The sequence below is a fragment of the Geospiza fortis genome, unplaced genomic scaffold (assembly GCF_000277835.1).
Source record: "Geospiza fortis unplaced genomic scaffold, GeoFor_1.0 scaffold84, whole genome shotgun sequence".
In the NCBI taxonomy this organism is placed as follows: domain Eukaryota; kingdom Metazoa; phylum Chordata; class Aves; order Passeriformes; family Thraupidae; genus Geospiza; species Geospiza fortis.
Window position 1 is genome coordinate 808,187 of NW_005054363.1, and position 24,225 is coordinate 832,411.

The 24,225-nt window shown below is 39.0% G+C and overlaps 1 protein-coding gene across 1 annotated transcript in view; it reads right to left on the reverse strand.

Annotated features, from left to right (window-relative positions):
- Window positions 1-6,695: 6,695 nt before the first annotated feature.
- Window positions 6,696-24,225, reverse strand: part of ABCC4 (ATP binding cassette subfamily C member 4) — a 125,522-nt gene continuing 107,992 nt past the window's right edge. Inside the window, exons 30-31 of the mRNA XM_031059556.1 lie at window positions 12,348-12,482; window positions 6,696-7,553 (exon numbers count right to left, since the gene is read on the reverse strand). Of these exons, the coding sequence (XP_030915416.1) occupies window positions 7,446-7,553; window positions 12,348-12,482 (243 nt within the window). The 3' untranslated portion in view covers window positions 6,696-7,445. The remainder of the gene's footprint in view (window positions 7,554-12,347; window positions 12,483-24,225) is intronic.

Here is a 24,225-nt window from a genome sequence, read left to right on the forward strand (position 1 = left end):
CACCATTCAAGTAAATCTAGTTTTTTTGAGTGGAATACACACAGAAATGAACAGGCACATACTCTCCTGAAACCAGATGAAAACGAAATTTTTATTTGCAGGTAGGGACATTTATACCAACTGATACAGAGAAAACACTCCTTATTTTCTCTGATGTATTATGAATATGACTCAAAAAAATCAACAAACATTAACCACATACATAAACGCGTGATCTACACAGAATGCTTAAAAGTAATTGCAAAAGGATTTGTTGAGTAATTCCAGGAAAAAAAAAGATTGTCAGAAGACAACTTGGTTGTGGGAAGAGGCACTTAATTCACTGCATGAATGACTCACGGTGAATTACTTGCATAACTCCACTCAAGGAAATCACTACTCTGCAAAAGTGCATACATGTTAAATCAACCAAAACACAGAGCGGTCCATATTCTTGGTACAATGCTGCCTTCCTGCTGGTACAGAATGAGGAAAAATCCTCTCAGCTGGACTGGGAGGGGGAGAAATCCTCTCTTTTGCTATCCTGGCAATGTTTTCAAGAGACAGTTCAACAGTGCTCACTTGTCCTATTCATGCTTGGCGCTTACATTGAAAAGAAAATCCAGGCCTGTAATATTCAAGAACAAGCTCTTGTTGACAGTGAAACTTTGACTAATAAATCTGAGGCTGCACTTCCCACCCAACTCAATTTAATGCCATAAGATAATTGTGGTCCTTTCCTGGAAAGCAGAGAGCTCCATGAAGAAGGTCAGCCGGCATGAACACTAGCAAGATTGACTTTCTTCAGAATACACAGAATAAATAACTCCTTCCTTTATTTGCTATCTGTGCTTGAACTGTGAGGTACAAAGCTTACTGGAATTAAACAAAGGGAACTATTTTTCACTGTCTCACCTCACTTTAATTCCCCATAGCATATCCAGAACTGAAAAAGAGAAAGGCAGAAGGAGAGGGGAAAAAAAGAAAAAAACACCATAGCTCTTCGCAAGTCTCATGTACCTGACCAGCATGACCACAATCCACCAGCCATCCTTCAGGCACCACATTCAGATGTTACTGTGAGCAGATGATACACATCCCCTTGGATGCAGCACAGTGATTTACATTGCATAAACTGGGAGCTTTTTCTCTGGGTATAGTGGATGCAGAAACTTCAGCTACTATTCCAGAGCCCTTCTGTTAGGTGCTTTATTGCTTCTAAGAGCAGCTTGGTTTATAGGGAGACTTCACTGCCTGTATATTGGAGAAGCAGCAGCTGCAGCAGGAACAGCAGGGCACAGAGAGTATCCCATCTTGGAGCAGAGCTCCACATGGTAGCAATGGTGCTCAGGGCAACAGCGTCCTTGGGGAGGCAGGAGAGGTGAGTTTGCCTTGGTAGAGCTGCCCAGCAGCTGAAGCTCTGACTGCAAAGGGCAGACCTGTCAGACCTGTGTGGTGGCAGCTGCAGCCTGGGCCACCACCGCCCCACTGGGGCCAGAGAGCAGGAGTGAACACGAGCAAATGGATCCTGCTGCCCAACAACACCCCAGCTATGCTGACAGAATGGAGTAGAAGCCCCAGCTCCTCCAGGTGTTTCTACAGACAATCAAATAAAATGTGTAATTACTCCCTGGAACTTGGACTTGAATCTAGGCTTTTCCTTTGTCCTGGTGTAAACAATGCCCCATGTCATTCACTCATGGTGAACATTCCCATCAAAAAGATCCTCAATATTAAGTTTTGATTATGCACTAGATGGGAAGATCCAAGCAGCTCAGCCTAAGGAAATCTACAACACCCAAAAGCATGCTCTAAAAAACCAGGGTATCCCATGCAGGAGAAGGACAAGAGCTCTGGTGCAGCTTTTAACTCATGTGTTTGAAGAAAGCAAGTATGATCCCAGTATCCATGTTGAGCCCAGCAACTTAAAAGCCAGATGTGCCCTGGCTCCTGAATGGCCGTGGGACTACCTCCAGTTTCTCCTCAAGGTTATTGTACTTTTCAGCATGTGCTGGATCCATGGCTAAGATCCATAGGGAATTTTGTATCTCAAAACAGATGAAGGTATTGATTCCAGGCCAGTTTGGGAGTTAAGTGGTGCCAAGGTGCAGACAGTGGAAACCCGGTTTCATACATCAGAGTATGGCCCTGATTCTCTCTACATTAATATTGCTCCAAATCTATGAACCAGTTTTAAACACAGAGTTTATGAAATTCATGCTTTTTTATGAGCAGATTCCTAAAAATCATCTTTGGCTTTGTTACTTATCAGCAGCTCTCTTTCAGGCAAGGGAACAAATCTCCCTCCTCCACTACTAAAAGAGAACTGCTGTATTAACACAGGGGCACACACATTTGGCAAGTGCTTGCCCTGGGAGGATACAGCTCCAGATGGATATTGCACATCCCACAGGCGACTTCACTTAGAGGCAACTAAGCTGCACGGTGGTTGTGAGGTAGACTTTTGGTAGAAATATGAGAAATTCTTAACATATATTCCATGGTAGGAGAGATGACAATTCATATTGTACCAGGTCCTGCAACTTGCTGCACTGAGGGATTATCGACAAATGCACAAGTCATCCAGTACTAAAAATCCTCCATCAAAATAGCAGAGTCAAGTACTTGAGACAGTTGGAAGACATAGGGAAGAGTTTTACATGGTTTTCAGAAAAAGCAGTTTCCAAGTGTCTTGTTAAACTAAGCAACAAACTCATCAGACAGAAGCACAGGACTGAGAGGTAACACCAGATTTTGGAGTTATGCTGTTAACCCACCTCACTTCTGCCCACTGACCTTCCACATTTGCACTATCCAGCCCAAGTGAACTTGCCAGCGGCTTTGGGCAGAGACCATATCCTGTCTGCACTGGTGCAATTTCAGTAGTTCTTCCATCACAGTGTTTAAAATTTATTTGCAATACTTTCAGCAATTAAAGCTACAATCTTGGTAATGTGATCTGAGAGATCTCAGACTGGAGAAAACTGGTAAAACCAAGCCGGCATGTATTACTGTGTTTTGTACCTCCAAGTGCATTTTCAGCTCTTGGGGCTACTGATGCCACCGCGAGGTGTTTTGAGATGTCAGACATGTCCTGACTTAGCTCAGCCCAAAACTTCTGCCTTCAGCCACATATTTGCAATGACAACAGACTGAAGACAGGCCTCTCAGAAATGCCTTTTATTGTATGACAGCAGTTGTCACGTGAACGTCCACAAAAGAAACTATTCCATAGTAATGCCAAAATCAAATTATTACAACAACCAAACCAAAACAAAACCAGAGTTAAAATTATGAAAAAGCAGCGCGTTGTTACACAGTGTAAAACATACACAGAAAGCCACATCTTCTGCAAAACTGTCATGCTCATCACCATCACAAGGAAGAAGTGATTTCAATTCTTCCCCCTCCAAAAAAAAAAAAAAAAAAAGTGGCAAATTTTGAAGTGAGATATTTCAAAAGGTCAATTAAACAACAACAACAAAAAAGCAGCATTTCTGCTGATTCTTTTTGCAATATTATTTCACATTTGTATTGGGAAGGCTAAAAGAAACCATCAACATTACTTAAGCAAACAGCATTACTGAGGCTGGTCAGAAAGTCCTCCCTCTTCCAAAGAGCAGTACAAATGGCATCACAGAAGATACACCCATCTGGCAAATGGTGCAGTTTACTAAAGAGAATTCTTGTCCTTAAAACAAGGAAATAAGTAAAACGTGAAATAGTCTATCCCGGCAAACTGTGGCTTTGGAAATGCCCACATGCTCTGTTGGCTAACAGTGGTCTTTAGAGAAGGGGTGGAGCAAAGACATACCAAAACAAATGTGTGAGAAACAATTCTCAAGATTAGAAGTAGAGGCTGTTCCTAGATTTTTACACCTAAGAAACAAGAGTTTTGTAACTGATGATTTTCAGAATAACTGTATAAAATTATATTTATTAGAAATAAGACTCTGGAATACTTTAAGGCACCTCATGGCGAAGAAATATTTTAAAGGCTTGACTAACTCCGGAGACTGAGTTCTTTTTCCAAGATCCCCAGTAAGGTATGCAACTTAGAGTAACCTGCTTTGCTATTTTCAAATAAAGCACAACGTTTTTCAAAATGGAAGCTTAAAACTATTTAAATTTTTCTTTGTAAGGAAACATAAAATACCCTGTTGGAAAGATAATGTATTCATTTAACAGACCAAGACTTTCACCACAGGAAGGCCTTTTTCTTTCCCTGATTTGAGTTCTGCCATTCAGGTCCACTGCACCTTTTTTACACAATTAAAATGAAATGGGTCAGTCGGTCTTAATCAACATCTGAACAAAACAGCTATCAACAATACCAGCAAAACCAGTTTCCTGAATAAAATATTTTTGTTGCTTTAAACCAAAAAGATGAAATAATGCCAATGACAGACATGAATGACTTGCTATCAGTTGTTCTACTCAGCAATTTGTGGGTTTCAAGTGTCATTTTGTAAGAAATTTGTTTTGTCTTATATTGATATTGGATACTTACAGCAAGTAGTGTCCTGCCAAAACACGTAGAGAAGCAGAATCAGCATTTTCAGAGATACCTAACATTTTTGTGCACATTCAAAAAGCTACAGGATCAAATTAATTCTAGCTTATAGACTGATAGCTAGATCAGTCAGGGTCTCATACGAGTGAGTCTGCAGCAGCTAGCGTTTTGGAGTTCTGCTCTGAAATAACTTACCATAGATTCATTTCAGAGCTGAAATGAACTAAAACTGTAATTATACCCTTGGTTTACGTGTGCAGATCTCCTTGGGTCTGATAAAAAAAATATAAACTAAGGTATGTAAGGCCAGGAGAACCTACTATTTTCTTATAGTATTTAAAAGTCTCTGTATTATACATCACATTTCTTCTTCTATAAGAACTAAGTGTTTAAAAGTAGTAAGAATTCCATATTGTAGAACACAGACTCTGAATATATTCACACTTCTCAAAAAATAAGATAAACAAAGGAGCTCAAACTCCCAACTCGATAAAGTGCACTGCCTTCCTGGTCAGCTCACCGTAGCTGTGTTTTGCACCACTCCAATAAGGATTTTCCATGGCAAAGCTTGAGCAGAGTTTGGACACACATCCATGGATCCTTGTCAAAAAGGTAGTTGTGGACAAGGCCGTGAGGTTGAACTTTCTTTTCACTACACAATCCCCTAGAATAATCTAACATGACTTTACACATTTAAACTTTACATCTTCACATACCCGTGCAATGCAACCACTACTCTCACTCAGCTGCAGAACAGCCCTGTTCTTATTTCAGACAGCTTTAACAAAAAAGAAAAACAGCCACAGAACACCACAGGATGATAACTGTGTGCTAGGACACTGCGGCAGCTCAGAGAAGGGCCAAGCCATACAGAAAGTGGATGTGGCTGGTGTGTTCTCAGAAGGATCTGCCATAAGCACTGCACACATGAGCACACCTGTGCCACATGGCTTGGTGGCTGGTAGCTGGCCCTGGCTGGCTGGTATTTTATCATCAGATGTAGCTCAAGCCTCCTGCTGCACATCACTGTGTGAAGTTCAGTTCCACTGATCTCAGTGGAACTTTTACAGTGTAAGGTGCTACACAGTGCAGGAGAAGTGTTAGGACTTGACAAAAAAGTCTAAGGGCAAAAGCATCACATTTTATAACTTCCCCCTAATGATTTTTAAGCACGCTAAGAGGATGTTACCAGAATGCACAGATGCCTGATGTTTGCTCCACAAGCTCCTAAAGCTCCTGTCCGTCAGAAAGCTGGCTGGTGGCACTGCAGACACAATCCCCTGTCTCATGGGATCTCACAGCAGGACAGCAAGCTCCAGTGCAGGGAGGATGCTGTAACACGGGAACAGCGACTCTGCCTCTCACCATCGGGCTGGCTCCAAGCAGGAAGATGTCCAAGATGAGTGGCTGTGCTGAGGCACAGGCTTTGGCCTCAATTTACTTCTCAGTAAGAAGTAGCTTTGTATCTGACTAAATTGCATTCTGGTAGAACTGCTTGAAATGAGAAACACGCGTGTTTGCCTTACTTTCAGACCACTGGATGAACACTGGGTAAATAACACTTGTTTGGCACTACAAAGGTAATAGCAAGCATCTTCAGTATTTTTAAAAAAAGCACAATATTTTCCATTTCCTGAAGAAATCTGTTGCCTTTTAGTCTCTCCTGTGGCCTTTAAACAGCAAGATGAATAGATGTGTTTTCTACTGGACCTCAAAGAATAGCTCAATTTTTTTTCAGATTTGAAAAGACCTGAAGCAGCACGGCACTTGCTTGGTTTATTTTTCAAACATGGGAACAGTGCCTTTGTGTTGAAGTGCTTTGCTGAATCAGGACAAAACTTATGAATATTGAACCCCTCTCTCACTGCATTCCTCTCTATCAGCAACTGCCATTTGAAACTACAGGTTGTATTTTCCTACTTATTCTGGCAGGGTGGTAACTTCATACAGCTGAAGTTCAACAGAACCCCTGATGCAAAACTGAAGTTACATATTTTTAACATATATCTAATGAATTTGTTGTGTACCCTGCAGTTACAGCTTTGGCTTGAAGGCACAAATATTAAGGCACAATAAATGCAAATAATGTATACATTTCAATGTGTTGTGTTGAAGATAACTTTGTACTACACAGTATTTAGGTATAATGACATGTCATTCAAATATTTCCTCAAGTTATTTTAATACCTTTTTTTCTTTGATAACCCGGGTAAAAAGAGGAATGTATGTTAAATTATTTAAATATTTCTTCAGTGCAAATGCGGTAATTTTCTTCTGAAGTACAGAAGATTGAGACTGATTTTTCAGCATTTGGATTTTAGCGAAATAAAACTAATATTTACATTCATCTTGAACAGCATTATTTGAACTGTTTATTTAAAAAAAAAAAAAAGTATATAGTACTTTTCTATCAAAATGAAAAAGTGTTTTTGGCTTCTTCAAGTTTTTTTCTTACCAGCCTGCATAGGTACTTGTGACAGGTAGAAAGATAGTTCCTCTAGACAAGTGAGTTGCACACTACCAAATCTGCTGTTCAGACAGAGCTGTCATGCTAAAGAGACACTGAAAAAAATTTGGTTTTGCTCGCTCTCAAAATATTTCTAAAAGAAAAAAGAAGGACACATTCCAATTACTTTACAAAGCTCCAAATATGCACACTAGACCTGTTAGGTGTCCTGCACCTATTTAAATAAAAGAGATCTCTACCACGTAAATTTCAAATAAAAACTGAATCTGCCTAATTTCTTTAGCAATACAAACATAATTAGCTGGAAAGAAAAACATATTGCACTGAAATGAAAGAAACAGGGACAATATAAATTCTCTTCTCAGTATTAAATAGGAAGGATGTCCAGTGCAAAGAATTGCCCCCCTCCCTTTCCTCTCCCATTGACGCCGAGTTTAGATGATCTCAGGTTTACATTCTGCAGAGAACAGTTAAGGCAATGAGGAATCACAGTGCAGTTTCAGTTATGCATAATCCTGAGGAAGGATCCAAGGAGGAGTCTGTGGCAAGCTGACCATTCTGAACAACTTCTGGGTAATTCTTACTGAAGTATACCTAGGAAAAATATTAGATTCAATGAGTAATTATGTACCAAAATCCATTTAGCTTCAAACAATATATCTAGAGATAAATATAGTAGACATAAATACATATCCTTAAGGAATCACAACAGGAACTTCAGGTTAGTGGCATTCAGTTAATGTATGTCACTGGAAAATTAGTAAAATTACTATATGAACTTACATTGAAACAAAATGTGCGAGAAATCCCACACAACCTGTCCATCCCTCAAATTTTGTTAATTCAGATGAATAGATATGTTTTATCACTTTACATTAAACTGATAAGTAAAATCATTTCACTAGCTCAAAACATGAAGATAAATTAAAAACAGGATGACAAAGAAGCTGTGAAATCTTGCGTCTGCACAAGGGTTTCTCATTTTCACACATAAAATGAACACAATGGATTTGGATGTTAAAATCAGGTTGTAATCCCTATATTTTACAAACTGTGATTGACAACCATTGAAACTTCGAAGTATATGTATGAAATATCCCAGCCTTTAATTTGTGCTGCAGAGCAGTTATAGGGCCTATAGAAATGTGATCTCTGGATAGTGAACCACAATAATGAAAGAAGAAGCAAAAGCTTTAACAATGACTCAACCAAGCAACTTCTCTAAAACGTAAGATGATACCAAATAATAGGACAGTTCTTTGCCAAGCCTTTGAGTTCCTGAATTCTACCAATTTCTAGTTCAACTAGAAGAGATACAGGTTTCCTGATAAATGTATAATCAGAACATAAAGGAAATGAAATGCTGTCAAGTTTCACTGTTCCACAATCATCAGTTTTTAGCAGCTGTATCATATCTCTGTTCCTTGACAGATGCGCATAACAAAATGAAATAATGTCAAGACTTGTGTGCTCTTATCTAAAAATGTGTTGGGTGAAAAAGGACTTCAAATGCATTTTTTTTTCAAAGAAGAATGTGAAAAGTTTTGTTTGAGTCTTTAAAAACAGAAAATACACTATCTTTCTGAAGCTGACACGTGTCACGAGTTAGGTCTCATAGTCAGACTGTTATGAGTACAGCTTATGAAACATTTCTGCAATTTATATTTAAGAGTCCTGTCAACAAAGTTCACTTTGATAATAACGTCCTTTTCATATACATGAATATACGTATAAGACACATGGGATAAAAAAGAAATAGTCATTCTACAAAAATGTCCCTGTCATCTTTTGTGCACTCACTAATGCAGGGTATATGCATTTTTACAAGTTTCAAAGAATATTAAAGTCTGATTTGAATCAACAGAAGAATTGGGAGTCCTGTTAAGAGACATTCCTCAGTAACCAGTCACAATCGGATGCAACAGAGGGAAGTTAATGAGGCTGCTGACTGCACACAGGCTGCAGACGGCAGCCTCAGTATTCCCACCCCGTTCCTGCTTTAAAACACAAAACTTTGGCATACTTTTAATGCAGCTTTTGAATGTGATTTTTTTTAATGGAAAGCTAATAGAAAACCTTGGCACATTACTAGAGATGTAATGAAATGGCAGCTGCTTTTCAACTGTCTCATTGCAATTCTTCCCCTGAGCCCAATCCCTCAAGATATTAAATGCCCAAGTCTTTATACAAGTTTCTTCCAGTGCCAACAGAGCTGCAACCTTTTTAAAAGTAATCACTGAGGTGAGATAACACCTAGTATTTTAATATTTACACATCTGTCATAGCTTTAAAGTAAAATAAAACAAACCTTATTTTTCCTCAAAGTACCGAAAACCTGACTGACAGAAACCCATCCCTATCCTGATGCCACCAAAGCCTGCAGAAAAGCCTCTCTCAACACTGCCAAGAGCAGGGAGAACACACCAACTTCTGTTTATCTGAATAATTGAGCACTTTTATTTTTTTTCCTTTTTTCACTGCTTGACGATTATTTCTCTTTCCCACAGGATTTTCTCCTAGCAGCTTCTTGTAAACTGAGAAAAGATAAAAACAGTCTCACGATGTCAAGCATAACTCAGTTGCCATCAGGCTCATGGGCTGTTTAGTGCACACTCAGCAGTATCCAATTTGAGTTGTGCCTGTGTTGTTCTCTTTGACATTTCCACCAAAAATGGGGATACGGAGTGACCAAGTGAGCCATACAATAGCAACTGGATCAATCTGGAAGCCTGAGCTAAGAATCCAGCAATAGCTCAGTCTTGCAATGCTTCACTAAGAGGCCCATGAGAATTTTTTTTTAAATTATGTTTCTTAAATATGTCCAAGTTAGTCTTCCCAATTTAAGATGTGTAGTACCTCTTAATCTGCACTTAAAGGATATATGCAAAATCAGTACTTTTCCAGAAAATGCATTTGAAGTTTCAGGTTACTGAAAGAAGATCTTGGTACAAGTTAGTGTTGTACAGGTCCAAACTGAAATGAATCAAGATTCAGGTCCAAAATCCAATAAATCAAATAATCATTGCCAAATCATAGCCATGTTCCAAACCATTTTCCTTAGCAACCCACTGCAATGCTTTTTGAAAAGTATGTATGTATGTCATACTACCATTTCTTTTTATGTGCAGCATGCTGTTTTCCAAAAACAGCAAGAAAGCTGTTCTTCATAAAAACAAAAAAAATGTTCTTAGTAACCACAGTAGGAATGTGGGAAACCAACAGCAATACATGCTGCAAGACTCAGTAGTGTAAAAAGAAAAGCCACTGGAATCAGCTCTTCTGACTAAGCGACTTCTCTGCAAGTATGCATGAAGCACAAGGGACAGCAATGACAAAACCCCTGAATTGTCCAAGTCCTTCAAACAGAAGGAACTGTAACTCTGCTTCTGGGTAGCTGCTGACTGGAGATACAGTCTCTTGATTCCCATATTTTTGGTCCGAGTGTGGATAAGCACCATGCTTTGCATTCTTGGCAGATGCTAAAACTTGTATCTGCCTTCTAGCCTGGGAGTTAGCAAACTTTTTCATCAAACCACATTTCAGCAGAGACTGGTTCCTGGATCTCTTCCCTTCCTGTACAAAATCACATAACATTGATGTGGTAACTGCAGATGACTATATGGGCAAGTAACATCAGGCAATTATTTTTATACATTTTGAATCATCTTTGAATGCAATTGTGCAACTGGGGAGGGCTCCAGGGAAGGAAGGAACGACAGCATGACATAGCTAAATTTCTACAGATGACAGCTGGACAGCCTCACCTCTTGTCTTTCCAAGGAACAAGCCTTAGGAAGCTGGCCTTCACTTTTCAGACAAACAATGGTCACATGAATTTGAAGCTACCCTTTTAAATATCATTTATATAACCTCCAGATTGTCATGCACATACCACAGAAAACACGGCTAACCCATTCTCTTCTAATAAGAAAATAAATGAAGCTACGCTGCAGCAATGGAAGAGGACGGCAGAACTTGTAACACAGCTTAGTTCAAGACAAAACTCTTTCCTCAGTTCTGCAATTAGTGCCACACAAGAATTTAGGGTGTATGCTCTTAGCTACAGTGCTTTACTTGAAAAACTCTTTAAAAAATAAAACCTGAGAATATGAAAAGACACAGAAATCTCTTCCCTGATCTTCACAAAGTCCAGTAAAATAGCATCCAGACATGAGCACATGGCCTCCATGACAGCACTATTTTTCTTTTCCAACTTGCTGGAAATTCATCTATTTTTTTAATGGAAAATAGTCAAACACCTGCCATTTTGTTTCCTGTCTTTGTGTGTTGTTCTCTGTCTATTGGTTTTTTGTTTCCCCACGGAGCAGTTTAGACTTTGTGTTCCTCTAGCTCTGCTCCACAACTTGAGGAAAGGAAAGCATAAAGGCTAAAGAGCTTTGCCTCTCTCCTGTAAAAGGCTCTCTTAGGTTACCAGTGCCTTACTCACATGCTGGAAGCACAGTTACACGAGTTCCAAGCAAGCTGCTGCCAAACTGAGCACTGCCAGTCTCAGTTGGAGCAGTGCTGAAACTTTGTTGGCACTGAGGGAATTAAGTCTTGCTCTGGACATCCTGTGTGGTAAATTATGAAGAAAAAAGAAAGCAAGCCAAAGCTAGTCAAAGAGATCCTCAATCATAGGTCATTGTTTTTTATCTTCTTATCTCTGCTTCAGCTTTCCATCTGAGAAGTGGAGATGATATAGGCTCACCTCACAGGCATATTGTGAAAACGAATCCATTGATGTCTCTTAAAACACTTTGATTGCCAGAGGAATGCTCACAATTACATTAATAATTCTGTACTCTGAGTAGGATTTGAACAGTTCAAAATCAGGCACAGAGCCTTGCAGGGAACAAGGAGGTGACAAAACATTCAACAGCTGTTTCTTAGCTGAGCCCTGCTCATTTTTGGTGCAGAACAGAGAGCCAGGGTACAACAAGTACCCATGAAGTAAGGGAAGGCACAACAGAAGGAATGTGATCAAACCCTCAGGGACCACAGCATGGTCACAGGCACTGAGCCCCAACTAATATCTGATGGACCCTTTAAAAAATAGAGACATAACATACAAATGTTTGATTCTGCAGCCCTAACGTGTTTTTCACAGTGAGTTAAGATCAATGCCCAGCACAAGTGAGTATGTCCTATATTATTTACACTTACTGTTTTGTGTACACACAAAAGGATGCAAGAAATCCAGTCTTTCAACTTGGGGTATATAAATACATGTATCATTTGGAAGTCTGTGTATATCCCACTGAAAATTATGGCTTTGCCTTGCAAAACTGACAGATCCTTTAGTGGAAGGCTTACTGCAACACTGAATATGCTAACTTGAGATAAACAAACTGCAGAGACAAACTTAATTATCTCTTCTTCTAAAATTACCCGTTTTGCTGTTTCAATCAGAGCAGCCGCTTCAGTCTTGCCCACTTGTTGCACCATTTTGTAAAACAAGCTGTCTTGTTCTTGCAGCAAAATGTAAGGTTCACCGTATTCTTTCAGTCTTCCCGCATCTAAAACCTGTTAAATCAGCAGAAACCAATGTATTAACATAAGAAAATTAAAAACTAAATGTTAGGGACTAGAAACCAAATGTAGGCGACTACAGGCAAGGGGGAAATGTATGCATTTTTAGTGCTAAGATGAATTAAGATGAATTTTGTACCCTGAAAATGAATTCTGTCCTCTTCAAACTAGTACAGCACTTTCTCAGTTTACAGACCTGTTGTACAATTTTAGAGTGCCCTACAGCCATTCCACCTATAGGAATCCAACATGAAGTTATGCAGAATATGGAAATACAATGTTTGTGCAGCCAACAAAGCAGATTATAAGATTCATTGTGTAAGAAGGAAACAAAGAGGTTCAAAATGGGCTCTGAAGTAAACAGCTGTGGGTAAAAACCACGCAATAACCACCAAGACGGTTAAGGGAGAATAAGTAGGTCTTTTGAATTAGAGGTGAAGGTGTAATTAAAGAAAATAAGGGTGTTGCTGAAAAGATAAACAATTTCTTGCATCAGTTTTTGCCAACTATGGATTAGAAAGATATTTAAACCCGACCCTATTCTTTCCACGTAAAGAAAAGATCAGATGACACCATGGACACACGTACCCAAAAAGAGAGGAAGGAAGAAAGAAAGAACAACAGAGAAATCAAATAAGCATGAAGTCAATAATCCACAGAGAATACACACAGTCAAAAATATAGGAAAATATTAAGAATATGCTGATTGAACCTCTATGAAAGTGTTCTCAGACTAGTGACTTCATTTAAGGACTGCATGGCAGCAAACATTGAACTTACATTTTTAAAAGCCTTTACAGGATTAATTCAAGGAAATTTTAGACTAGCATATATATTTTGATGTAAGACACCAAATTAATTGAAATAGTCATTAAAACGAAAGAAGACACACAGATCACAGGTAGAATTTGTTTTCCACAGTTTTAGCAATCACAAATCTGATACAATTTTTAAGGTACCAGAAGAAAACTAAAGGAAAAATGGTTTATATGGATTTCCAGAAAGATACCTGGCATAACTAAATAACCATGCTACAAAGAACAAAGCTTTTCAAAAACCTGGACAGAAAAGAAGAGATTTGAATTAAACAGTGCAGCTTTCTTCGTAGAAAGCTGAACAGGTAGGAACTGGTGGGAACCATATTGTTCTGGCATAGGTGGTAGCTACTTATGTTTATCAGAAAAAGGAGGTGTCAGAGAAGTGACAAACCTGCAAATGACACAAAAATGTGCAGATAAGAATAGACCAGAGGTTCAGATACACCTAACTAACCTAAGAGAATGAGAAACACAATAGCAGGGCAAAGTCAATATTGACAAATGCAATGCACTCAAATACTTAACTGGCTTATAAATTAATGGTATTGACTCAAGAAAGAGATTTGGGTTTTAGTCTACAAGTTCAGTACTTTACGCCATGAGTAGGAGTAATGGAGTTAAAAAAAAAGGGGAAAGAATTCATGTGAGAAAACAATTCAGAAAATATTTTTGCTCTTATATAAAAGAAAAAAACTGAATGCACAGGCGTGCTATTGACAAAGATATTGCCACAACAAAAGGACTTCAAGGACTCATAACTCAAGCCATAATTGTGGTGTACATATTTTTGAGAAAAAAAAAAAAGATCTAAAAAATGGAGTTGTTGATTTCAGAAAAGAAATTAATAAAAGGTATTGTAAGGACAACTTCCAAAGTAACAAAAATAGCGTGCAAACTTCTGTTTGAAAGAAGAACCTCCAATAAGCCTGCAGATAAATTCAGAGTCCTTTGAGGAAACTTTCAAACGTGTCCTTTGCCTGTGCAGCTCCATAGAACCAAACATCTCGAAAGCCAAGGGCCTGGCAGATCTCCAAGCAGCCTGGACCCCAGTAAATGACAAAGCCCACAGGGAAGAGGCACAGCTGAGCTGATCCCTTTGCCTGCACCAGTGTGAAAATCCTGTAGTGCCAAGATCACTGTCGACTTGTTTGACACCAGAGACCCAGCACCAGGGAAAAGGGACTCACTCCTTCCTTCCGGTTCAATTAAGTGCATGACATTTGAATGGAAAATAACTCAGACAACAAACAGCTGCATAATTACATCTAATTTCATGAACTGTATGCACAGAAACCTACAAGAAGATATTTGCTATTTTCAAAAGCTTTTAAGTTAAAGAACCCAGCCTATATTATGAATTTCCTTTGCAAGTAATTTCCAGTATGGTTTGGAATTGCAGCTGAAGAAAGTGCTCATAGAAAAATCTTAAATACTAGTAATATTGTACAGCACAACATACAGTCATTTATTACATGGAGTATTTCACCTACTATACTTGCACACATACTGACTTTTCAGCGTACTTAATCCTATCCAATTTACTCTGAACATTTAATGATTAATTATAAATATAATTTTTATCACAACCATTTTTAAGCCATTTTATGCCACAGTTAAGGACAGCTTCCTTAAAAATGCAATAAATTATCGTATACAATTCAACATTTAAATGAGAGTGCCACAGCATACAGCATCTCTGTCGCCTTTAAGTAAAGCTTTTCTCAGCATAGCACTAGATTATGCAAGCACTTCTTAAGAAAGGAAACAAAAATCATCTTCATTAAATGTGTCTCTTACTAGTAAAGAACTGCAATAGACAAGTAGAGGGTTTTTAAAAATTATATTACTGCAGTATTGCAATTTTAATATTAATTTTGCAAATACCTGAAACAACCACAAGCATAGACAATCCTTCCCCTCCAGAAAACCGGGGCAAAGGAAAGAAGTTATTCTTCCTTGCCAAGTTTTAAACAGTCAAGTCCAGAAGATGAATGGATAGAGTGAGCAATTTCTGTCCGGAGAAACTCCATCCACATTTTAAACAAATCATTAACCTACTCATAGCCTTTCTTTGGGAATAAAACCCAAACTTGTGTTATAAAGATAGACAACAGCCATAAAAAAATAAGCTGTATTACTTTAAAAAAAAATCTGAAATGAAAAATGAAGAATGAAACCCAACAGACAATATAATTCCTACAAGTCAGGAACACTATAAACCCTGTTCACCACGGAAAACCACTTTCTACTAAGTGCTGTCATCCATGAGACAATGGAGAAAATTTAAGCTGGTTTACTTGGTAGTTATACATATATATATTTATATATTTATTAAAAAGCACTTAGACAAAGAGATAGGTACTCTTCTTTGAAGAAATGTGTGCTGATAAGATTTACATAAATAAATAGGTACTTTGGCTAAGGCTTTGCATACTCTTACTCACTGACTCCAAGCCAAATTAAAATCATTAGGACTTCAAAAAGCCAGCTAATCATTCAGGAAAGGTGGAATCTGGTGTTTACCAGCCACATATTTTCTGATCAACTCGCAACGCTTATCACTGCACAATACAAGAGAATCGAACCCAGATGCGTCCCAAGGCAGTTGTACCAGTGGAACTCGATACAGGAGAGCCAGAGAAGCTTGTAGCTGGCGAAATCAGACCACAGGGAGGTTGTGGAGGACACACACAGGAGCACTTGACTCTGAATCAGACTTCAATTTCATCACAGACTGCAGTGCAGATATTGAGAGAGGGGTTTTGTGCAAATCACTCAACTTTTCAGCTCCTCATCATGAATCTTTGTAAAATACACGAAATAAAGACTTGATCATTCTGTGGGAGCTAACTGCCTGTGAAATACTTAGACAGCCCAGAGTGAAATAAAAACAAACACAAAAGAGTTATATAAACCCAAAGTGGACATATGTAAACCAGGGCCAGATTCTCCACCCTCTTGCGCCGGCAGCTTCTTTTACCTTGCCTGCACTGTTCTTGCCTTTGTAGTACCACTTCTATGGCTCCAACAGGATTTCCTCATATGAAAGAGTAATTCCAATAGTACAAAATTTACAAAATTGGCTGCTGGCAATCATACAAAAGAAAACATGCAGGAAAATTGCTGTTCAATGGAATTTGCTCACCTCCCTGAGAATGGTGAAAACATCTTCGCTTATAGCTATCCAAATTAGCATTACTCAAGCAGCAATACAGAGACATTTTAAGTTCAAACAGGGCTCAGATGATGTATTACTCTTGAGTAAAATCCTCACATACCATCTAATTCTATTTTCTAATCCTCTATACCATCTAATGTTTCATCCTGGTTGAATAGTCTGGGCTAGTGACTGCTCATTTGAGTTGTGATCTTTCCAGAACATTAATAACCATATTGGTGGAAGACAACATAGTTTTGAACAGCACTTTGTTTGAATTTTGGGGCACAGAATAACACAGAAAGGGGATGATTAAAATATGACAGGGAAGGACAGAGAAACAGAAGTGTTTGATCTTGACCTGCAATATCAAACATGAGAAGATTATTAGCCATTTAAATGTGTTTATGTTAACTCTAACTAGCAGAGGAGTATTTGCCTATGCCACAAAAATGTTGCTGAACTAAATTTGGGTAAGATTTAAGCACTACATTTTGCCTCAGCTGTAACCTACCAGGGGATCTATCCCCACTGTGCCTAGGTCCCTTCCTAAACCCCCAAGCTTTGCAGTATTTCCATCCCATAGCTTCATAATTTAATTTATTAACCAAGACAAAAAAGCAGGTGAAGGAAGATAAAAAGTAAAACATAACATGGTGAAAATGGAGTCAGGAAATCCATTTCACCATGAAAAGAGAAAAACAAAACAATAAACAATGAGGATACTACATCAAGATAGTTGAGTTTCCAGCAGAAACCTAGGCAGCAGAGCCAGGAGAACACCTTTTCTCCTTGATGAGTCCTCAAATAATCCATATTGTTCTGTTGCACACAACCTTGGAGAAGCCAACACTCATTTTGTAAGTGAATTTTACAATCTTATTTGCAGATTAATATATGTAAAAGAAGTGTCATTGGCCACAGAGAGAGAAAGAACAAGGGCTTTCTAAAATGCTGTAACAAACACCATGTACTTACAGCTATCCATAGACACAAAAAACAAAGTTCTAAATCCTGTGTTTTCTAACTTTCAGCAACAAAAGCAGACAAACCAAGAGAACAATAGTTATAAAACATTCTGAGAAAAAACAATCCAAGGTTGGAAGTGTTCAGCAACAGAGGAGGGGGGCATGGGAATTTATTTCAATTATTATTGAGGAATGACTAGTATTCTTATTCACGTTCATATTCACCATTAAGCTAGAGGGGAAATGGGACATTTAGGAGTTGATCATAAATGTTTTTATTTCCTATTCAAAAGGAAAATAATTCAAGGAAATTATCTCCTTGGGAATACATCTGATTTAATTTAGACTTGGAGAAGACATCACCAAACAAAAAAATCATTATTAAAGTTCAAAACTCTGCTAGGAGTACAACTTTGAACAATGTTTTCCTCAGAGAACATACATCACGATGATCTTCAATAAAGTCCTGGGAAGAGGAGAATATTCAGGAGATGCTTCTGGTTACATCATATTATAAGAAATATATTCACCAAAGACAATACATAGCTTTGTGAGAAAGAGTCAACAGCCTGTACTCCAGTTGGCATTAAGTTCAGATGCAAGCATGTTCTGTCTCTTCCATCTCATCATGGTTTGTCAAAACAGATCAGAAACATGCACATGCTTCTCTGAGGAATCATTTATAAATATCAACCTATTTAAACATGTTTGTGAACACCGAAGCACATTCAGAAGACTGCAACTATAACTCAGAAATCATTTTAAAGTGTTCTTTAGGGTTCTTTTCTTTTCCTTTGAAAGTTTCCTCTTTTTTTTTTTTGGTGGTAGAGCTTTGGTTGGTTATTTTTTTAGTTTTTTTAGTTTTGATTTTTCTTAAGCCTTCAGGTTTATTCAAAGCATTCCCCATGCTCCTATGCTCCTTCAGAGCTCCTATACAGATTATCCTACCAGTAACTCCAGACAAATTTGGTGTCAAATAATGTATTTTTCATGTATCATGTGCATTAACAGAGCAGAGAAGACCTGAGAATTCACCTTCTTATAATCTGAATTATTATTTTCAGATTTTCCAAATAACTCACCTCAGCAGAGTTTAACTTTGCTGTAACAATGCCAGACTTGATACTGGTCACTGGGATTTGACATGTACCCCCTGATCCCCTTCTTCAAAGAAAAGGCAACTTTAGACATCTTGTTCTGTAATCAGAAAAAGTTATTTTCTCTAAACTGAAATTATTCTATGGCTGCAACTTAGGGGAAATTGAGCATGCAGCACCGCCTGGTAGATTGTTCACACAGGTTTTCTTTAGGCTCTTTGCAGAGATTTAAAAAAATCTACCTTCTTTTCCTCCAACTGATGGCATGCCACTGCAAGCTGGATGGAACGTCATCAGGAAAAAATACCAATGACATATGCAGTAATGAGAATTATTCTAGTGATGATCACTCGATATGAACTCCTTCTGTGTCTCACTGAAGAACTCTGTTAACCACACACTGCAAATGTCTCTTGTATGGCAGAGTTTCCTCACCTGCAAACATCTGATAAACCAGTGCAAGTCCAACCCTTGCTTCAGAGGGTTGAATGGGCCTTGTGCCAGTGCTTACCAGCAGCTGACAAAAACACCTATGTCCTGACAAAACTCCCCCTTGGTCAATCAGTAATGACTGCTTCCACCACTGCAAAACCACATTTCTCAACTGAGATTGCAGAATGGACAAATGTGGCCCTGAAGTGATATGAAAGATACTTCAGTTTAAAAAATCCCACTCTTCAATAAGGCTTTTGAGGGTCTTAGAAAGGTAGATAAGCTACAAGGATATTATACTTTTCAAGAGGTTAAGGAATATTGCTGCAGATGACTGAGCACGTCTCCTGGTTTTATCAGTTTCTGATGACAATGAACGTGTGGCTCAGCTGCCATGCACAGAGTTTCACCTTATCAGAAACTCTCTGCTCAGGGCACCAGCCACCAGCATGACCCATGCTAATTTGCTTTTAAACAGTAATACGGTATTTCTGAGAAAGCAAAAATCATTTTCTAAAGATGTGTTAGTATTTCTAGTACAGTCTAGATTCCATACCATTGTCTTTAAAGAAACATGATATGACCATCCTGGTCTTACACTGATGGAAACACATTCACACACAAATGCCTGACAGAATGAGAGATCAAAGTTCATCAAGCATTGGCTTCACTTCTTGCAGAAATTCAAATTCAAATTCTTTGTCTGAATGTGAAGTAGTGCCTCAATAATTACTTGTTTTATTTAGGCAAAAGAAGAATCTTGTTGGGCAGCCCTCTTGAAATGGGAGCAGGTTTTAAGAACTAAAGATGCCAATGTTTTAGAGAAGTGTGGCTTAAAACTGGCAAAGAGAATCAAGAATTCTAGTGTATTATCAAGCTCTTTGGGATTTTGACTTGATTTTAGAGGCAGATAGGCCAGGTATGACATTCACAACTGTCACAGACACTTCATTTCAGCTGACAAGACTTGCTCTGATACAGGACCATGGCACATAGCTCAGTATCTCAAGCAAAATCTGGCCTAAACACCAATATAGAATCTTCTCTTAATGGTAAAGATGCATATATTACTCAGCTTTGAAAGCAAAGTCTTCACTGCTCATATTTGTGGAATTCAATAAATTCCAAGAAAGAAAAAGGAAGAATTTTGTCTTCTCTTTTGGTTTGGTAAACCTCAACCCAGTTTCAGAAGACCTGGGAGCACTGTTTGTTCAGAATCAAAACTGACCATTTCTGAAAAATTATTTGCTAAATTCTTAGCTCTTACAGAAACTCTGCAAGTCTTGAGTTAACAAAAGAAAGGAGAAACCTAATGGTTTCCAGGCCCTCTGCTCTCCATGCAGGTCCCCTTCTATGAGTACCCTTCATATTCTTGTCTTCACATTTCCTTACTCAAGAGACTTTGGCCCCAGAACTCAGGGGGAGTCTTTCTTAGGTTGAATAAAAACAAGAATGAATTTAGTTCTAATATTCCTTAGTCCATATTTTCAAGACAGAGGCTGAGTCAAAAAAGGAGCTTTATTAGTGTTTGTTCCTTCTGAATAATGACAGCAGGTGCACCAGTATGAATGTAGCAATTTTACTGCAGGTTACTAGATTCAGACCTACAAGGTACTTTAAGGTTTTTATGACGAATTAGACGCTTAGCTGCAAAAATTTGGCATCCATTCTAGCTACTATAATTCATTAAGCTCCTTTTACATTCTTTAAGAGAACAGACTTCAATAGCACAAGTATAATATCCAATAATATTTCACCACACTCCAGATACTGGGCTCATAGAAGGTCAAATCTGCTCCCACCATTCTGTTACAGAATGAAAAAAAAAACAATTTTATACCCATCCAGTTGTCCTGCTTTAGAATTTTGAAGGAAGTCATAAAATTCTTATTTTCATAAATTTTCACATTCTATCATCCTAGGCTCCAGGAATATTTATGGTCTCATCAACTGACCTCTCTTAGACATCCCAAGCACTTGAGGGTCAGTGTCTGACAGCAGGCAGCTCTCCAGCAAGGAAACACTCTGACACAGGCACACTGAAACCAGAGAGTCAACACCAGTGGTGGAACACAGCTTTTAAAAAGAACTGTTCTACAGCCAGGACTGCATGTTTTGTGTCTGGTGACTTAACATAATACCCCCTAAACAGAATGTTGAGATTTGCTGTAAAACACATTCATTTTCCAGCAGTGATATTTAAATAAGTGGAAAAGGAAGCCACCTAAAGAAGAGTCAACAGACCATAGCTTTTCTGACTAACTCAGTATTACTAGTTTAGCGTATCACCACTACTTTCCTGCATTCTCTACATCTCCAACTGAAGCTGGGCCACTGCAGTGAAAGCTCACATGAAGGTATCAGTAGGACAGATGGGGTTTCCCCACTGCTACAAGAGCTCTGCCTCTCACTGGGCTGCAGATTCACTCCCTTTTGCTATCCTCTGATGACTCTTGCTCTTCTGGCAATGGAAGTGCAAGGAAGAGCAAAGGAAGGGCTTAACCTGGCTGCCCTGGGTACACAGAGGAAACAACATTTTTCTGGAAATGGAGAGCATTGCATCCAGAGGTCTTTAGACAGAGCACAGGTTTCTGTACTTTCTGGAAGAATGCTGTCATCCCCATGGTAAGGAAGGGCAGTATGGCCATCACCACTATATTCACTTAGATGTCTATCACCACCATCTCATCTCCACCTGGATGGGTGAAGGATATTAATGTGCAAAACTAGGTCAGGTATCAGAACTCAAGAGAGAGACAAGTGCTCAGACCTTGCCTGCTGCTCAGCACCTTCTAGACAGCTGTAGGTGACGGCCTTTTCACAACACACCACACCACCCGGATCTCACTCTCTCTCTTTGATTCCAAGATGTTTATACTTACTCTTGGTGGACTGATTGCTCTGCTGAAGTTAGACACCTACAGCACAGGAAACACAGTTCCTGATTTATGAGGCCCAGATGTTCCACCATGGCAAACACAACATCAGAAGAATGAGAATAACTGAATGAGGGAGGCGTACCGGAAAGACGTGGGAAGTCATTTTCTATTGACCAAAAAAAACCAACTCAGGTCTGGCTGTGAAGTGCATTGTATTGTTACCCTGCATATTAGTCATTTCAGAATGTAACCACAACAGGTTTTCCCATAAATAAATCAAATCTCTTCCCATGATTCTCTCATCAAGAACTTCCTATTTGAATGACAGTTTTTAATTACTAGATCAAGTTCTGCTTGCATAGAGAGTTTCCATTTCAAAGAAGTATTGCACTGATATGAAAACTCTCTGGAGAAACATCCTTGTCATTGAAAAATGCACAAGTTTTGACTCTGTGGCTTTCCTCTGGAGAGGCCACAGCATAGTATATACAGCAAACAACTCCATCAGGTTCTTGCCAGATGCATATACTTTATTTGCTACTGAACCACTATGTCCCTGGGTGAGCCTCAATTTCTGTATGCTTCTGTTTTCCAGTCTGTAAAAACAGAGTTTCTAAAAAGCATTTCTCAACCTGGAGAAGGAAGCAGAGAGGAGGGGGAGGAATGGGTGACAGGGATTTTATAAGATCCCCCTGGAAGTCTTGGGAGCGGTGCCCACTGGCTGCCACAAGCTTCAGATGTAGTTTACATAAAAGGCCTTTGCCCTCTATGGTGAGGGTGGGACAGGGAATCAACTGTTGAGGTGGTGGGGAAGGTACAAGGAATGAGGGACCAGTGAAGCAAGCCTGAGCTGAGCTTCTGTCAGAATTAGCCATTACAGAAGGGGTAACTGCAGCTTTCACCTGCCCTCCCATTCTGCCAGGCAGCAGAGTGCCTACCTGTGCCAGAGAGCTAAAACGGGTACTGCTAGCACCTGATGGGAAGAGTTACAACTTAGCTTCTCAAAGTAATGAACGAAAAGGAATGAGAAAGTGCCCTATTAGGTGCTGGAGCAGCACAGAGGGAAGAAAAAAAAAGGAGCTTGAAAACCGCTGGATTATAATTTTATGGTAGCAGTATTTGATGGGCTGACTTAACAAGTCTTTCCAACTTTGGTTCCAAAGATTGTATGGATACTTCCCTATCTCACCCAGGTGTTTGAAGTTTAATTAATTAATGTTTATAAAGAGCGTTACAATTTCCAGATGAAAGGTCCTATGCAAGTGCAATGTAGTATTACTCATTGAGGTGATTGGGTTAGAGAGTATCACGTTACACAATACAGCTCTTCCCTCAATGATCTTAAGTGTTTGAAGTTCTGATAAAATGTGTTTATCACCAAGACAGATATAATGGAAATACTCTTAAGGCGTGACCTGGATTATGAAAGCAGAGGTATGGTTTTGGGAATGGAACAAACGAGAATTAAAACAACTCCTGAGGCCAGATTTGTCTACAGTTGTATAAAATATATTCTGTTCTTCCTTTTTTCCCTCCCTGAGTAGGCTTTTCTTCTCTTCTAAAATAGAACCGGTTATTACGACGGGTGTGAGCAGACATGCAACAGTTCACGTTCAGTTCCTATTTCCATACTCATCCAACTTGACATTTTCTCATGACTTTCTCAAAATTATTTTCTGTTCTAATTTTTTTTAATGTCTGGATTAACCCTAAAGGTGAACAGTTTCTTTTTGGAAAGTTCTGCCTTAACCAGTAATCAAACGGAATAAAATGAAAAACTCACGGACAATGCCAAGCTGGAGACGGCAGCCAACACACTCAAGACATGATGACCAGTTTTGGCCCCCCAGTACAAGAAAAAGCAAGGTAAATTTGAGCAAGCTTGAAATAGGGTTAGCAGGGTGGTCAGTGAACTGGAATACCAATGAGGAGAGGCTGATGGAGCAGGGTGTGTTCACCCTGGAGAACTGATGGCTCCAGGGGACTTAACAGCAACCTTCCCATATCTACAAAGAAGTTATTGAGAAGACAGAAGGCTCTTCAGTGAGATACACAGCAGAAAAACAAGAAACAATTGCCATAAAAGGGAGAAAGGCTTTCACTGGAATATAAGGAGCAAAAAGATTTAACGATGAAGATAATTAAGCTTTGGAGCAGGTGGCCCAGAGACTGTGGAATCTCCATTTCTCAAAGTTTTCAAGACTCAAATGGAAAAAGTCCTGAGCAACCTGATGTGAAATTAGTGCTGACCCTGCTTAGAGCAGGAGGTTCCTTTCAACCTGACTCAATGGGAAGGGAGGAAAGCCCTAGGTGATGTCCACTTGTTCAGGAGTGGGCTTGAACATTCGTGATTGATTTAAGAGAGCTGAACAAGTGTGCCGAAAAT